General features: G+C 36.0%; 2 protein-coding genes across 2 annotated transcripts; both read right to left on the bottom strand.

Annotated features, from left to right (window-relative positions):
- Positions 1-5,175: 5,175 nt before the first annotated feature.
- hoxb9a (homeobox B9a) lies at positions 5,176-9,715 on the bottom strand. The gene is made up of 2 exons (XM_067428843.1): positions 8,592-9,715; positions 5,176-5,951 (listed from the first exon to the last, which is right to left on the bottom strand). Exons 1-2 carry the CDS (start codon positions 9,103-9,105, stop codon positions 5,716-5,718), a joined length of 750 nt encoding a protein of 249 aa, XP_067284944.1. The 5' UTR covers positions 9,106-9,715; the 3' UTR covers positions 5,176-5,715.
- Positions 9,716-14,234: 4,519 nt separating this feature from the next.
- hoxb10a (homeobox B10a) lies at positions 14,235-18,070 on the bottom strand. The gene is made up of 2 exons (XM_067460454.1): positions 17,215-18,070; positions 14,235-16,007 (listed from the first exon to the last, which is right to left on the bottom strand). The coding sequence occupies exons 1-2, from the start codon at positions 17,783-17,785 to the stop codon at positions 15,736-15,738; spliced, it is 843 nt and encodes a 280-aa protein (XP_067316555.1). The 5' UTR covers positions 17,786-18,070; the 3' UTR covers positions 14,235-15,735.
- Positions 18,071-19,254: the final 1,184 nt, after the last annotated feature.

The raw sequence follows: 19,254 nt of genomic DNA on the forward strand, positions 1-19,254 counted from the left end.
TATAGCTACTCATACTCAAAAAAGTTATCTATTTTTCAAATGTATATGACACATGAACTAATGCTCCTTCTTCTTGTCGTTACAACTTTATTTGCGTCTACAATCCAGTCTTGTTAAATATAATTAAATGTAATTAAGCTATATTTTAAATATAAGGCGTAGTATTTACATTTCAACACATTGGTTAGGCTATGTAGCCTACAATGTTACATTTTATATTACGGGCTGATCTTAATCACATCTTGTTTTTACATTTATTAAACGTTACTTCTATTAAAAAAGGGACAACGAGATCACCAAGCTTGAACCTCCCCGTTTGAAAAAACTCGATTCAGCTTTACTAAAACATCACTACAATTTCGGCATGCTAAATTGTGATGTAAAAGTCACATTATAATGCGTCAAAGTATGACAGACATTTTGTTGTGAACAGTAAATATTGAATCTAATAATGGTGTCATAGTATGGTGTTGTAGCCAACATGTTCTTGTTTTCTTGTAATCATTTTTGTTGTCAATAAAACATTTTCAAACCCCAAATTTGTGTGATATCTTATTTAAATCATATATATTATAATTTAAAACATTTTTTTTTTGGATCATATAAAAATGGAGCAGATAATAGTGATATAATTTATTCCAACTTTGCTACTATAATTCTCAATAAGCCCAGCTGATTTTTTCCATAAAAAAATGTTAGGGCATATTGTTAGGGTTTTACAGAATTACAAAAAAATATTCTTGATTATTGTATTAAAGTTTGTATATCCTAAAATGTAAAGATACATTTGTTAGTAGGCTATTCAAAGAGAAAATAAAAAGGAAAAGACAGTCTACTTGTTTCTCTGGACCTTTATCATACAGATTAAAGAATCCTCTGAAGTTAATGTTCTTCTTTTCTTTCAAAAGCTCCGCGGTGACAGAGGGAAATTGTGTGAACCTTACTTTAGTCAAGTGTAATACCGCACATGTCGGCAAATGTTTTGGCCCCAGTGTTTCCGGTTTGGGGGTGGAGGGTGGCTGGCAGTCTCTTTTTGATGGAACAACATTGCCATCAAGTGGCAATTGTGTGTTACTCCATGAGCAAACTCAGCTGTAATGAGACGGAAGTTCAAAAGCTAATGGTTCTATAAACAACGGACATAAAAACAGAATGAGCGAATTAACAGCTCAGTAAGTGCAAATTCAATGATGTAAAGTACTTATTTTAATTCTCTATAACAAGGAATCCATTTAAAACCGACCCCCAGGATCTAGTCTTGTGTGGTTTTTCAACATGAAAAGTAATTTACATTGGGTTAAAACACTAACACTAATCTTAAACCATAAAAAAATTGAATGAAAGAAAGTCTCGTTTCTTTCTTACCAATATTTCGCTAATATTTTTAAGATTTAAGATTCAGAAGGAGGCTCAAATTGTAGCGTTCCGACCATGTATGATATTTGAGACAATTTATTTTAATTTTTATTTGTGTTGAACTCTTCTTATTCATTTTTATTTACCAGTGCACAAAGTAATATTAATACTATGTAATACTATACTATACTATGCGCATCCGAGGGTACTGCAGCTGCTACTAATACTACTACTACTAGCCTACTACTACTACTACTACTACTACTACTACTACTACTACTACTACTAATAATAATAATAATAATAATAATAATAATAATAATAATAATAATAATAATAATAATAATAATGCTTTTAAGTTTTAATTACAAACACGTTGTTATAAATAAAAATAATTAAATGTTCGGGCTATGTAACTTTCCATGCGTAAATCCTTATACTTGTCCTTATGGCTGTGCCCTTGTGCACTAGTGTTCCGCCATCATCACTAAAATACTTAAACTAGCTTACTATTAGTAGTAATAATAATAATAATCATCATCATAATCATCATGTTGACTTTTGTTACTTGTCAATACTAACTGGCTTATGCTTCCGAACACTGAGATCAATTGTAGAAAATTATTTTGTTGAAAGAAAGAAAAAAATATTAGGATTTCTGGAAAGCTTAATTGCATTATTATTTACATCAATGGTCATTTACCCTACAACAAAAATACACATCACCAAATTGCCACAATTCTTCACATATTTATTTTTATTTATAATTCAGAAAATATTATAAACACAATACACTTCTATAGAATACAGATAGAGAAAGTAATGTACATCGTGTTGGTATTAGAGAGATATAACCTTTTTTAATTTTTTTTCTGTAGCAACCGGCCTTTGTTACCAAGACACAATCGGATGTGTGCCTACAAAATGGCGTGGTCAAACCCGGTCCCAAAGGTTGTAAACAAATTAACGTTGGTCATCCCAGACGTCTCGCCAGAAATCCTTTTTGTGGCAGTTTATGGCCCGCTATAAGGGCAGTAGTGCGTTCGGAAATGGAACAAAGGGTGTGCGTCGATTGAATTGGACTCAGGGCTCTCATGTGGAAGTCCAGATCTCACCCATCCCGACCCCCTACTCTGTAAGGAATCTGGACGGCTAAAGAACAAACGCTGTACACAATAAACGACAAATGCGAGAAAAGAGAAGAAAAAACAGACTCCCCCAACGGAGACACGGTGTTTACGCAAATTATTTTGCCTTACAGTTATTAGAGGCTTTAAACGTTTTTCACATTTTCTTTCCTTTTTTTTCTCGCGGAGTGTTTGCTTTACAGCCATTTAGTTCTTAACCTTCAGAAATTTATACCCTATAAAGTTTTATTACAGTCATATTATTTTATTGCGGCACACCACATTGAATTTCTTTCTCTTTTTTATGACAGTCGACTTCCCATTTCCTCCGAACATCGAGCGCACATCCTTTCTGCAGTTTGTTTCCTTTCAAAACACCAAAATAAAGCGCGCTAATGGTGTGACACGATTCAAAATAACTCCTCATCCCTCAGAATCATCAGGACAGACTTATGCTGAATTAATATGTGACGAATAGGCATTCGAGCAAACATCTGTGAGCCAGGACAACTGGCAATGTCTTCAAAAATATTTAATTAGTACAATCTGTTGAATGTCGTATCCTTTTATCTTCCAATATGCAATTGCTTCAGTTTGATAATAGGTAAGATCTTGGCTGTTTAAATCTAACTTTAAATCAGTTTACTTTTCATTTCACAACAAAATGCCCCACAAATAGGCCTACTGTCAATTAAGACCACTGCATTTTACAGTGTTTACTCTTTTGTTTCTAACAGTCGGGTCTTAGCCTGCATTATTGAGAATCTAGAATGTCAACCCATGAAACATATAGGCTAGACCTACCTTATCCCTTTTGCATAATTTATTCGCCTCTGTCGGCAAAATATCCTTCTTGGTTCTTGATTCACAACTTGCATCTGGAGGATGCGGTATAGCCAAATATAACACAACTAATATCACAAGGGAATCAAATAACGCGTTAAGAAAGAGCCAAAGCAAAGATGAGTCATGATTATTCTCAGTCGTTCTTCTTTCCACACATGAGCTGCACGTTTCTTCATTTTGATTCAAGATGAATACTCGAGCTGACAATAACATATTTACAACATATGACTCTCATCATAAAATGCATTCAAATGGAGCACTACAGCATGTCGCTTACTAGCCTAGCACAAAAGGATGAGGTACCGTTTGGGCTGTTTTTCAATCAAAAGCATTGTAAAGAATACCTTTGTCACAAGCTATAATAATTAAACCAGATAATACTTTAATTTAACCTAAATGTATGTCCATGGCTAGTATCGATCACACATAGGCCTACACATTTTACGTGTAGACGCATACATTTGTTTTAATTAAATAAAGGGGTTTTAGGTTTCGAGGGAGTTGCAGTGATACAACAGATTGTGCACACATTTAGAAACAAAAACATTAAATCAAAATTCATAATGTATTTGGGTATCTTTCAACAACGTGCCTATTAACCTACTTGTGTCCATAGAAATGACAATACCTGTGTGGTCTATATGTAAACTTTTAATGAGTCCAGCATCAACAGTGCAATAGCACAGATTAACAACAAAACAAGAACACAAAAAGAGACGGAGCAGTCCTGAACAAAACCAATTTAGACGTTGTGTTGCGAGTTAAAGTAGGCCTTTGCATGGTCTTCAAAATCTGGTGATGTTTCTATTTGTCTTTTAATAGATGCACAGAAGCCACAAAACAAGCGTTAAAAAAATAGCACAAAAAGCTGTGTGTGTCCCTGACTGACGTGCGTCAAAGAAAATGGGAAACAGTTGAGTTAATGGCCTAACAGTTTAAGGAGTATTTGAAATTTGGAGATGAACTCGCTCGATTTCAAAGGCAAACCACATTAAACATAAAACAATTCTCCAAACCAATGAAGCAATATGAAGGAACAAGCAAATACAGAAAAAACATCACTGACAATGTACAAAGTACATGATTCTGGACATAAATGGAACGTGTAAACAAAATAGAAAAATGAAAAGGATACGTATCAGCTTATTCAAGTATGACGTATTTTTTTGAAATTCTTTTTACAACATATGAAACATTCATATTAAAGAAAACAAAAAACTATTAACCTATTTACAATAAATTAAAATTACAATTCCGCACATAAAACAACTTCGAATTAATACTAGCGTATCCATTAACACATACATAAGAAAACTACACAATACGAGGCATGCGCAAATTTCTGTAAACAACTGCGACCGAATCTGTATTAAAGGTTGTTACACATTTAAGCACGAATTAATTCTATTGTTATTGGCACGCTACAAATACACACACTCGGAACCTGCACTCTAATTTTCAAAAGGGTTATTTCGGGATATTTGAAAATAAGTTAAAACAACAAAATTATTTTGTGTTTAATTACTTCTGTTGATTCTTGATTTTAACCCCAAAAGATACAAACACTACTGAACGAAGCTAAGGATCTGAGAGCAAATTTGGAAATGATCATTATTATTCTTATATTCTAATCAACCAACATATGTGACGTTTTATTGTGTGCATCTGCCATAAATCTTTGCACACAAGTGTCAAGAGTGTATAATATAGTAAACTTCAAAGGTTTTTAAAAATCTGTTAGCATACACAGACTTTAACTGCTTCACATGATATAGACACTAGGAAACGAGCAAAAAGGCTGTTTTATTCCCCTCTTATAATAATAATAATAATAATAATAATAATAATAATAATAATAATAATAATAATAATAATAATAATAATAATAATAATAATAATAATAAAGTAAAAGAGAGCTCACGTCGATTAGCAAACAAGTGAACATGCTTTACTGATAAGCAAAACTTCCCTTGTATATTGAATGAGGCTTATGCTTTTAAAATACATTATCAGTACACGTCCATGGCAAAAGGAATGATGAAAAATGCAGAATTATAGAGAACAACTTTATAAAAAGCACAATTTTCAGCTGTTCTTAGCCTGTTGAGACCAGTTCCTTATCACCTGTTTATTTCCTGATGAAGTGTTCGTTTCTTTCACACGAGTCATAAAATGCAATAAAAGTAGGGAGAGATGGCACGACGTTCCCCCCATTCTCTACGTCGTCTCACCTCTTTCTTATACTCTATGCTTAACACTGTCCAGTCATACGGAAAATGGGCTGCGAGTGCGTTTTCATTTGATGCAGTAAAACACTCTTGCATCAGCTTCCAGATTTAAAAGGCTCTTCGTAGAAGGCTTGAACGCCTGGCACCAGTCTGCGTTATCATTCTTTGGGCTGGTCCTTATTCATTTTCTTCATTTTCATCCTTCTGTTTTGGAACCATATTTTTACTTGTCGCTCTGTCAAGTTCAGCAGGCGAGCTACCTCGTGTCTCCGGTCTCGGGTGAGGTACATATTGAACAGAAATTCCTTCTCTAGCTCCAAGGTCTGATATTTCGTGTATGGACATCGCTTCTTCCGGGATGATCGAGCGTGTAACCAATTGGCAGATGGGTCGTCTGCAAATGACAGTAAAAAAATAAGAAGGGCAGATCATAATATTAGTACAGATTCCAATTTGAAACATGAAACATGAAACATGAAACATGAAACATGAAACATGAAACATTTCACAATGCACTCAAAGTCCCAGCCTTCACGCAGACGATCAATATTATTAAAATAAAGTGCTCTGGGCGCCATCACGTATAAATGCATGAAACCCAACACATTGATGTATGAATAGAATGAGGAAAGCATAGCAGGTTCAAATGATTAACTTGAGATTATCATAAAAACATTCTACTCCTAACTAAACTGTGCAGCCACGAGTAAGCAACAACTTAGTACAAGAGGCCATCTAAGTTCACATGTGATAGTCTATATAATGCATCTCCCTGTAACTGAGAATGTTAAAGCTTTAAATAATACCACGTTTAGTTAATTTGATCATTTGATAAGCAAGTTATCTTTTAAAGAAATAAGAAAACGACTTGCAGGGGAAAAGATTGAATTTTGAGCTCCACAGGGAGTTTAAACATACTGGAATGCACTGTAAAATGCGGCCACATGTGACATGAGATTATCTCCTTTTTAGGGAGAAATGTGGGATGAATTATGGAGGAAGAGCATCTCTAACGAGGCGTCTTCTCCCTCAGTGGTTTGGTCGGGAATGCAGATGGGAGGCTAAAAAATTTCCGTTGTGCTGACTTTTGTTAACATGCACACTTAGAAGCTGAATGTTACAGTGGCTCGAGATTTGTATGCAACATTTTCTGTTTTCAACATTTAGCTTTTCACCTGTCTGCGGTACCTGGTTCAGTGACGTCAAGGGTAGATTTTTGGACAAACATGCATTCTTCTAAATGCTTGTGCCTCATAAGAGCACACAGAAGTGCACACAAGTACATGAAAAACCTTCAACTTTGGCACATGATTCAATTTTTCAGGGGCTCAAAATTTTTGAAAGGTGTTTACTAGCAGGTGAGAAAAACACATGCATCCCTTTAAGCACTTGTAGATGTTTCCCATTTAATGCGCGGAACTCCATCGCTTCTGCTTTAAGACATACACGTCACATGTTCATCAACTTTCTAGGATATTCTAAATCTTATGACGCGTTTGTATTTTTATAATGATGGAATGACATACACGCATCTAAAATGATTAATGTGCGTGTCATGACAACTACAGGCCTCGCGGACACATCTGTGCTTTGCGACTGTTCGAGACATGATCCCTAACAACGAAACACTAAGAGGGTCAGACTATATTATTTGAAGTGACGTGTGTTTCCATTAAGAAATATGAACCAAAATCCACCAATTATACAAAGTTTAGAGAATAATTTAATGACTCTAGGCAATTTGATCGAAAACGTTTTCAAAGACAATGGACCTCTGGCCTTAGGGCCTTTAATAATGAATTTGCCCAAGGTTGGATTAATTCGTATTTTACCCTAAGATGTTAACGCAACGTTTCCCAAAAGAGCTCACGTACGATTGATGGGGTTGTTGGCTTCTCTTATAACTTAATAAACTTGAGGGCTATAACTTTCTTTTTTCATAGGCAGCCATGAGCACAAAGCGAGGCATGTAACTCCCAACATCATTGCCTTTGCCTACAGTTTATTCTGGAATGCCGCCCGGGGTAGCACATTGGGGACTTCTATTGCGCACAATTCCATTAGTTCACAGCCTATTTCATGGATTAAAATCAATGGGATTTTCTAATTAATCGCGACAGAAAACGACCGTTTTACAAATCTCCAAAAATGTAGCCGCATTTCTAAATGAATACTGAATACCTCAGCAATAAACATGCCTACATGTCATGAGCGAGAATTATTATTTGGATTATTCTCTGCACCGGCTCAAACTCACTCTTAAGGGAGCTCAAGAACATGGCAAACAGGTCAGGGGACAACATACCCCTCTCCCACCTAACAGCAAGATATATATTTGAAAAAAATATTCATGCAATGCTAACATTTATTATGTGGTATTCTAAACTAAATCCGGACCTCAGAGTTTATATACAGTCATTATCTACATTGATAGATTTAGGGAGATTTAAATAAAGATTCAGACAGAAGATTCAGAAATAGCATATTCTTGCCAACCAACAGCTATACTAAACATAACACGAGCATTTGCACTATTTAATATAACCAAGAGACACTTTGGTGAGTCACTGCACAAAAAGCTATTTACAGCCGACCTAAAACTGCTTGGTGCACTAAAGTGCACTGACGCGCAAATAAGCGACTCTAACAGAGATAAAAAGAGAAGGAATAAACTAAAAATTACTTACGAATGGAATAAACGCAACCAATAGGCAATGATTTGGAAACATTAAAGCTGATTTTAAAATTGTGTGAAATCTCTGTATGACTTAAAAAGGGCAAAAATCTAAACAGTAGTTAGCGATGCTATACATGTATAGCATGGCTAAATCAGAGCCATGCTATAGCCTACATATCTGTGTAAAAACACAGATTCGATCTTAAAAAGAAACACTACATGCTTTCGAAAACTTGAAAATCCCACACGATCATACTTGGCTGCGTAAGGTGTCTGTTGCTCTCCATTGCTTTGTTCTAGTTTTATGACAGCATAAAACGCTTTACAGAGTGTTCACTTCCTAGGTTTATAACTTACTTTGATCCGGTCCCTCTTTGTCCTCGCTGCCTTCGCATATGTCCTTATTGTCTTCAAATCCGGCACTGTGACCAGAATTCATCTCCCGTGCTGTAGAGGACTCCAAGATAAACTCATGCTGCCCGACGAGTTTTGGTGGTTCCCCGAGATGTCCCAGGAGCGGCTCCATCTTGACCTGTCCTTGTCCGGGTAGCGGCTCTGCTCTCGGTGCACAGTCGAGCCATGTGCGGAGGTATCGCGTATCCGTTGAAGGCACTGGCTGCGTCGGTATGTAGGGATGGTAGACCGCGGGTAAGCCATTGGACGCGTGGGAACTGAATGGACTCCATGACGAACTGAACACTGGAGGCTTGGGCTGGAAGCTACAAGAGGGGAACTCGGGATGCTCGCCGGGTCCCGGTTGTCTAGCGCTGGAGTACTGTACATTGGAGAAGCGGGGCGCGTTCGGATCTTCTCCCTCATGACTTATGATAGAATCGACATAGTAGTTGCTTAGAGTTCCAGAAATGGACATTCTCGGACATTATATAACGAACTGTTCATTAAAGGGAAAACATGTACAATAGAAATGTGCTTTACTCCCCTCTTTACGGTACTCCTCTCTACTCGCTCGCCAACAAAGTAGAGCCGGGCTGCTGTGGTGTGCGCTCCGAGCGAAGTGATTGGTCAGACTTTTTTCGCGAGCCTGATAAAGCGTCAATGGGGTGTAAATCAATCCGCCAAGAGGCTGTACGGAGCTCTCCTCCTCTTGCGCTCTGTACTATATTTCCCCTCTAAATAAATTGTCTTGTTTATGCAATATGCAAAATGGGAGTGTGTCCATATATCTCCAGATATCTACAAGCAGTCGGTAAAATGTCAGCTTAAATTATGAAACGTTTTGACGTTATAAAAATGCATATGCGGGGCAATGGCCCACAATAATAAGTAAGAGAACATTTTCCCCCAATGAATTGATGTGGTATTATAACGTGATCTACAGCATACGTACTGAATGGGAGCTTTATCATATTCACATATGACAACAATTATTTCATATAGACAATTAATAGACATATTTTTAAAAAGGATTTTAACAAACATCACAAAAAAGCATAATAATAAGCCAGTGACGTCTGCTTATAAAGTTTATTCAGACATCCCCCCCCCCCTAAAATATTTTATACCCCCCACGTGTTTAAACTTCTAAACCTCGAAGGAGGCAAACCTCTTCCTTCTTGAAGTAATAGTAGTAGGTTGAGATAATGAACAGCTTTATTGGGAAATTAACAGTCATTTTTTTCTTAACGAGGGTATTAAACACCACCGTGCGACAATCCCCTTGTATTTATGGAAGAAACTACTTGAACTTTTTTGGTCGTTTAATACTATAATAAAATACTACATCAGGCAGCTTTGATTTTTATAGGCCTGATATACTGCCTGTGGCGAGGACCGTGAACAACTCCGCTGTATTCCATCCAGTCGCTCATTTCACACACTCAAAATAAACATTTTTTTCCTATTTTATTTTATCACTATGCTGCTTTATTCAAATACACACACGTTCATTCTACTATCTCTCTCTGCAACATTTGGTGGCAGAAATATGAATTATAAAGTAATACGTTCGGAAAGGATTTCACTGTCTGTTTTGAATGTCTTGTGACCATCAATATAATGCAGTGATTTCAGCACTTGCTGTGCATTTTGGCCGTGTCCAATAAATAGTTTCCCCTGTAAACGAATGAATGATGGGGTCTATGGTGCTGTTGTGCATCAGCAAAAAGGACCAATAGCAAATTTTGTTTCTGATTTACAGAGCCATTACAGACACTGGTTTGAGTTCTCAAGAAGAACTCAAGAAAAAAAAGACAATTAAAATAACTATTATCTTATCTACCATCTTATTTCTTTGAGACTTTAGATATAGCTATAGGCTTCTTGGCTTCGTGCTAATTTTATTAACCACACGGGTAACCATGCATAAACAGGGCAAGTTGCATAATGAGATACATTTGTGCAATAAGTTGCGCTATATAATGACTTAAACCACTAAAATGGTAATTACATCAAGAAATGCAATATACTTAAATCACAACCTAGCCGTTTTCAAAAGGCATTTAACAACACCCTGTAAAAAAGAAGAAGAAGAAAAAAAAAAGTGTCGCATTGCTACACGTTATGAATTCCAGAAAGTCTGTCTTGTGTTGAAATTACACAGAGGGAAACAATATTAAAATTGGCTTTAAATGCTACACTTCAGGCATCGATTTAGATATTTCATTAGACCTACATAAAATTTGAACTGTAGCCGGAATAATTGCATACTGTGGAACATACAGCCTACCATATAGGCCTACTACCAAGCTAAATTGTATGTCATGTCAAAAGGACATTTATAATGTCTAATAAGTATTTATTTTAGTACTGGAAATCGTGCTTCGAGAAGAAGTAGACCTACTGATTATTTAATTATTTATACTCCACATAATCCTATAAATAAATAAGTAGCCTAAATAATTTGAGAAAATCTCTCTCTCTCTTTGACATACAAACACACACACACACACACACACACACACACACACACACACACACACACACACACACACACACACACACACACACACACACACACACACACACACACACACACACAACACACACACACACACACACACACACACACACACACACACACACACACACACACACACACACACACACACACACACACACACACACACAGGTTTGTTTACCCTATAATAGTGGAGACATTACATAGACGTCCATTGATTTTATATCAGGCTAATGATACTTTCTATCCCCTGACCCAACACCTATCCCTAAACCTACCCATTAAAGAAACGTGCAGAACAATAGATTTTAATAAAAACATGTTTTGGCCGATTTATAAGCCTTTTAAATTCGTGAGGACCAGTCCAATGTCCTCACTAGTGAGTAATTTTCATATTTTACTATATAAGTGAACAAGGAACACACACACACACACACACACACACACACACACACACACACACACACACACACACACACACACACACTTCAAATATACGGAGAGGCCGAACACTGAGAATATGAATATGCAAATATAAAACTATTCACAAGACTAACACGTAAGGCCGATTTTGAATATCGTATAGGGTTACAGTCTTTTAGATCCTGAGCATGACTCAGTATCCTACCTACTCGTAATATGTTTGATATTTTGTCCTCAGGTTTCTTAAAACAGGCCTACTCAATGCACCAGCAAAAAAAGAGATTAATATAAGCCTGCCCCGCTGTCAAAACCTTGCCTTAATATTAACTCTGTTGCATTGCTCTGTGCTCTGTTTGTAAGAGCACGTCTCTTCGTTTATTCAATGTAGACTGAACCATAACTAGAACAGCACGCTTCACCTTTAACTTATATGCCAATGTGTTCTGCTCCTATTGTAAGCATTCGTTAAATATGCTACATAATAAATACACACAAATTCCATCCATAGTTTTCACTTTACCAGTGACCTCAGCAATGTATTGACAAATTGTCAGAATATTGTTGCCCGCTATTTTTTTAGCCACCACAAGCAGGCACTCCGCAAACTTTAGCCTACGACACAAACTGAAAACACTATTCAATGTAAATTTAAGAGGATTTGTATACAAGCTCTTCCCAACTGTTCTAATGAGTTAATCAAAGTTATTATATGATAAAGCCTATATATGACAAACTTTAGCCATTAATTGTGGCTCTCTCAAATGTCACACACACACTCTCTCTCGCTCTTTCTCTCTCTCTCTACAGCATGTGTGTGTGTGTGTATATATATGTATATATATATATATATATATATATATAGAGAGAGAGAGAGAGAGAGAGAGAGAGAGAGAGAGAGAGAGAGAGAGAGAGAGAGAGAGACATATATTATATCCTCTTAATTTATACATCCTTTTTATTTAGGCCTATATATAATATTTATTAAGTGTTTATACACTTGTATTAGGCTACTAATTACAACATATTTCAATGTTGTAAACTGTAAAATGTAAACTTTAAAGTTATTAATATTTTTAACGATCAAGTAGAAAAATCAACTAGCAGGCTAGAGTATACGCCTTATCTTAATGTGAAAATACACAAACCGGAATATATATATATATATATATATATATATATATATATATATATATATATATATATATATATATATATATATATATATATATATATATATATATATATATATATAAACACAACTTTCTTCACATATTAAAAGGAAGACTCGTGCAAAAAATATTATATATGAAATGTGTGCGTGCATCTTGCAGTGTATATTCAGAATTTCACAAGTGATCACAATTAATTAACATTAACTGTTCTAAAAAATATTCTAATATATAATTATGGCATTGTGTTAGAATTTCTAAAACTTAAAATTTGTTTTAGAAATGTACAGTAAACTACTCAACTCACTGCACGGAGTAAAATCTGCACACACACAAAAAAAAAAAAAGAAAGAAAAAAAAAAAATCGAAAGACTTTGCCGAGGAAATGCCGTGGGTGAAAAGATTTATAAAGTAGGCCAAGTGTTCATCTTTGATGAAATATCAGTGATAGAAAGGAATAGCCCTATTCTGAAAATGAAAGAAAGAAAGAAAGAAAGAAAGAAAGAAAGAAAGAAAGAAAGAAAGAAAGAAAGAAAGAAAGAAAGAAAGAAAGAAAGAAAGAAACCACGATATCTTGACTGAAATAGCATTAGCATGATCCGTAAGAATCGCTCAGTTGCAAGTATTATTAAATCCATATTTTCAGTGAAGATTACATTGTTTCCCCAGTCCATGTCGAACGGACAATGGTGCGTTTAACTGGAGCAATTCAGGCAGTTTCAGGTTCCTGTGAAATTAAACGTACAGCCCAACAACTTGAAACTACCTAAATCACAGACCAGCTTGGTCTTCTCCGTGTTCAAAGGCAAGACCCCGAAAGGCTGCCAGCAGTCTAGCGTCCAAAAGTACTGAACCAGATGAACCAGATGAGCACTCATATTTCAGTGCTATATGTCCTTTCACAGAGCACCGTTTAGAAGAGGAACCGTATTAGAGGACGCTGGTTAAAAATTCAAGAAATCAACTGGAACATTCTGACCCACTGCTGAGAAAAGAGATACTGGAATAGCGATAATTGTTTAAAGGCGTTGTTTGAAAATAAAGTAATTTAAGTTCACAAGCATATCCGGTTCTCTCCAGACTGTCGGCAATAAAAAGGTCTATTGCCCCCTGTTGTAAAAAGAGGCCCCTGCCTGGCCAATGACGTTGGGGATTGTCCCATCTCAACATGGCGGTTCACCAAAGACTCAAAGACTCGCTAAGACAAAAGAGGAGGAACTGTATCAAGTCAAGCAATATCAGCATATGTTCGGGATTACTTCTTATGCATCTTAAACTCTCGGACAGAACAAAAGTCAATAATAATAATAATAATAATAATAATAATAATAATAATAATAATAATAATAATAATAATAATAATAATAATAATAATAATAATAATAAAAGTGATACATTCAATCTTTAATAAACCGAAAGCTATACAAATGTAGCACATCTCATAACACAATTCAAATTTAATAATAAATAGGCCTATAATTCACAGTGAAAATTAACATAGCTACCACACGTTTTCAACATATATCGCTCACATTCTTTTCTAGATATGTTCGGTTAAAACTTATTAGCTACACATGCTCAAGAGAGTGTTCAAAAAATGGCCGGCCATTAAAATATAGAACTAATTATGCAAACCTGAAATATATGAATCAGTGCAGTTGAGAGCAGAATTTAAAATTAATCCAGATGCGCACATTTTTTAAGTTCAAATAGTTCCATTTAAAATGTATCCCATGCAGAGACAATAAAATTAGCATCTGAATAAAAAACACTGAACACTTACGTTATATTTTTTATCACTTATATCTCTGGTTAAAAATTAAATAGCCTAATAAAATGGGGTGGGGGGGCACTTCCTTTTCTTTAAGAGTTGATACGATTATCAATCAAATTCAAACCGTTTTGTTCAAATTAAACTCAAATGTCTTCTTGTCTAATATAATCTATTCATCCAATATCATTAGCCAAAATAGTTTCATTCATATCTTAGAAACATAATAACTAATATACATTCAGCTGATTAAAGTTATGGAATTGCTATGTTGGACAATTGCCGAATGCCTTTAACATTAATTAGAAGACTAAAGAATAGATAATAGCTAGGTTATTCGTCTCTCCAAGCTAGGTTGTCATGAATAATTGCTTGAACTGTATAAAACATATTGGGAAAATAAAAAGGTTAAGGCTACTCACAATTTAAAGCATTCTATTTGACAGCCATAGAATATTATCACTTTTTGTCTATTTTTCCCCCACAACTTTCTGTCTCATTACAAAATTAAAACACTGCAGTAATACATAATTAATTTGAGTAATTTTTAAAGTTGCCACGGTTCTATACCGAATAAACGTTTTATGGCCACTTAGGGTAATATTTTATTTAAAATTCACTGCTTTTCAAAACACAGCAATTGTATGTATCACAGTTTAAGTACATTCAACCATGCTTCAGAAGAAGAACATTTGTGCCTTTTCATTCAAGCCAATATAACTAGACAACAAACAACATTAAAACAAAACAACAGTACCTGTGCTTGATGTAACTGCTCCTCTGACAATAAATTCCCTTTAAGAAATGTAGTTTAGCCTACTCGGGAGTGTCCGCAAATAGTTATTTAAGATAGGTATAGGCTAGCCTACGGTTAAAGGAAAAACACAACCGCTGTAACACTCTTAACCTGTATAAAAACATAGCCTTTCAAAAAATTCAACTTATTCGGTTGTTAAAAAGTAGGCCAGTTGCTTACACAGAATGGCCAAATACGTGTTTCCTTATTTCGCTACACTTTTGTTCTACGTGCAAGGTATTAAATTTATCTCCCTTAAACTTCCTTTATAGAACACACATTGTTGTGAACCACCGTAGTAGCTAAGGTTTGACTGATCGCTTCCTCCCGTTAATCCATCAGAAGTAGCAATTGCATCATTCCATTTGCAACAAATGATAGCTGCAATGATTTGTGCGCTCTTTTTAACCGTCTTACGTAACATATTAGACAGTGAAACTTGTGCCAAGGTCCCTTGTCCGGTGCTCTCGAGTCATTTTTTTCATTTTCATCCTGCGATTCTGAAACCAGATCTTGACCTGGCGGTCGGTGAGATTTATGCTCCGGCTAATCTCCAGGCGGCGCTCGCGAGTCAGGTACATGTTGAATAGGAATTCTTTTTCCAGCTCTAAGATTTGGTGTTTGCTGTAAGGACATCGTTTCTTCCTCCCTGCTTTCGCCGACAGCCAGCCATTTGCAGCGTTTTCTAAAGTCACGTCTTCGGATAAAAAGAGAAAGAGAGACAAGGCTATTATTCAGTCGCCCTTCACAGTGAGCAAATAGCCACTGAGCTTGACGCTCGCGGCCATTACCTGGCTGTGTCCGACATTTTATGACAGGAAATAATGTCAGCACAGACTGCCTGTGTTGGTTTGGGAGAGGGGGGAAAGGGAAACGAAGCAAACGAGGGGAAAAGTAGAGAAAGATGCACAAGATGAATAAACATTTTAGCGTTGCAACAGCTAAAGTGACTTAAATCCTTTATATTTTGCGCACACACACACACACACACACACACACACACACACACACACACACACACACACACACACACACACACACACACACACACACACACACACACACACACACACACACACACACACACACACACACACACACACACACACACACACACACACACAATTGTGTGTTTTAAGTATTGGCCTTCACATTCCAAACACTTCCCCTTTAAAATTTGAATATGTAACTTTCAATAACATCGCATAGCATCTGTTGGCCCCTATAGGTTTTTCCATCATAAAAGAAATTGGAAATAATGAAAAAGAAATACTGCACATTTTGGGTTAGTCAAATTTAATGCATAATATAGAATATTCAAGATAGGCTATTTAGGTAAAATCGCAGAACTGTCAAGCCTAACACATACACACACACACACACACACACACACACACACACACACACACACACACACCTTAGTGTACATTTAGGCCTCTGCCACGTTTTTTAGCCCCTAAAACGCAGTAATGGCTGTATTGGTATATACTTTTTCTCTCTCTCTCCATGTTTTGTTTTAATCTAAGTTGTTTTATCTTTGTAGCCTATATATTCTCCTTACAATCCCTAATTTTGTAGGCTACTAAACTGCCAGTTCTGAATCCAAAAGTGACTTTATTCTTTTCACTTCAATAAAAAAAATGTCCTAAAGCAATACTACACCTGGCCCAGAGTTTCCAGTTGACAATGGTCCTTCCGCTGTTTTGATGTTCTGAGAAACGACGTGCAATTTAGTCTGTCTAGGGTAATTCGGTGCAATAAATTCATTCTAAAACCCTGGTTCTCTTTGTGTCTCAATGGCTACACCCTTCAATTGCTTTCGGAAAGGAAAAAATAAAACCTTGTTTTGGTCTTTGATGGGCTTGCCTTTTCCACCGCTATCTATTTTAACCTTGTTTACCCACCTTGTGTCTTCTCTCTGCGAGTTTTATCACACTCGGTAAAGTCTGTCTGGAGATTATTCGGCTCTATGTCGTCTCTATTTCTCTGACTGATGCGTAGTGTGGTGATGAGGCTTCTGCCGGTTCTGCTTTCACTCCACTGACTTGGGTATTTAGTGCTTTCCATCGCTAAATAATGCGAATCAGGCTTATTGTCAGTTTCTGAACAGGGAGGCGCGGAGAACGGCTGACTGTGCAACTGTTGGGAGTCTGAGTGGGAAGACTGCGTCGGACTCTCTGGATCCGTTTCGGTATTAAGTGATAAGAGCTTGTGTCCGGAGAATAAAGCCGGTTCTTGGCGATGGTTGTCCGTACCATTCAGAGAGCCCATATCTGTCACGAATCTGCTGAAGGAGGAGATGTCGAGAGGCTGCCTGCCTTGCCCTGTTGGGTCCAGAGTAAAATAGAATGGGTCCTCTTTTCGACCTGAAGCGGTGAAGGGGCACGCGCTGACATGAGGAACCTGGACAGGACTCAAGTGCTCTCCATCCCAGTTCACAGCTCCATGGAGAAACTGGTGACGCGGCAGAGCCATGGCTCACAGAACCGGGGATGTCTGAATCTGCTTTACTGTCTGGAAGGCGATCGAACACACTAGGGTGGTCCCGCTATTTTGGACTTGGCAGTCCAGCTAGGACGCGAGCCTCCGTACGCCCCACGCAAAGGATCCTTACCTGGGCTATCGAAAGATTTCCCTCTAGACAGTGTAACAATCACCGCAGAGAATGTCTTGGAGCATGACATTGCTGGAGCATATTTTGGGCCACAGCAACAGTGTCCCTTACAATTGGCTTTTCAACCATGGCGCACGTACGTTTCCTTCTGCTGCGAGCTCAATAGGGACTGACTGGGGTTCACGGGCAAGCTCCTCCCCTTGCAGAACTGCTTAATTCAAGTGCTTCATCTAGCTTCCATCCCAAATCATTGTGATTTCACCTTTCTTTTAAACCAACATTACACCATGGGAAAATATTGGCAAAGGGGCCCATGAAGACAATCGTATTGAAGATAAATATTTTAGCTACTCAATGCGAACGAAATAGTACATTTTAGCACTGTTTGGAAATTAGGTTCACCATATATGTATTACAAAAAAATACTGGTTTGAACTCTGGTTTGTGTGCGGAATTTGATATTGATAGTCAACCAAAAATACGTAATTGAAATATTTTTTTATTTTCTGATATCAAAAGGAAAATTATGGGCCTAGATTTTGTCGACATTATATATAAAAGTGAGTCTAAAATAGTCTAAAAATGAGTGACACAAATATACGTAAATGGACACAATGTTGTTGTTTTTTTTTAAACTATTATAGCTGCCACTATTTAATATCATAATATCATAATAATAAGAAGAATAAATACATTTATGATACTATAATAGCAACATTATTATTATTATTATTATTATTATTATTATTATTATTATTATTATTAATAATAATAATAATAATAATAATAATAATAATAATAATAATAATAATGAATTAATGCTGTCAATAATTAATTAATTTAGTTTGCCTGCTTAACAGCACCTTTATGCGTATTACATTTGTTACTATATTTCTTAAACTTTCTTTAATGACAAATCCGTTTATATAATCTATAAGATTAATAAAACGGATTCTTTGCGTAAATTAAATAGCAACCTTTGTTGATAGGGTTTATTTTTGGACAAATATTTTTCAGTAAAATGGTTTAGTTGAATCTTTTGTTTCAGAAAACAAGATACTGAGAGAGGCCCAAATAAAAGTTATAGTAAACGTTAGTTATTCAAAGAAGTTTGTCTTAAAAATATCTGCATTCTTTAGATAAACAATGTTAAAATTATAATTTTAAATACAGGCCTACGACGTGATGTGAAGTCGTTTACCTTCACATATTTTACCGTAAATAGTAATATATATATATATATATATATATATATATATATATATATATATATATATATATATATATATATATATATATATATATATATATATATATATGTTGATACACA

Source organism: Pseudorasbora parva, chromosome 2 (genome assembly GCF_024679245.1).
Source record: "Pseudorasbora parva isolate DD20220531a chromosome 2, ASM2467924v1, whole genome shotgun sequence".
Classification (NCBI taxonomy): Eukaryota; Metazoa; Chordata; class Actinopteri; order Cypriniformes; family Gobionidae; genus Pseudorasbora; species Pseudorasbora parva.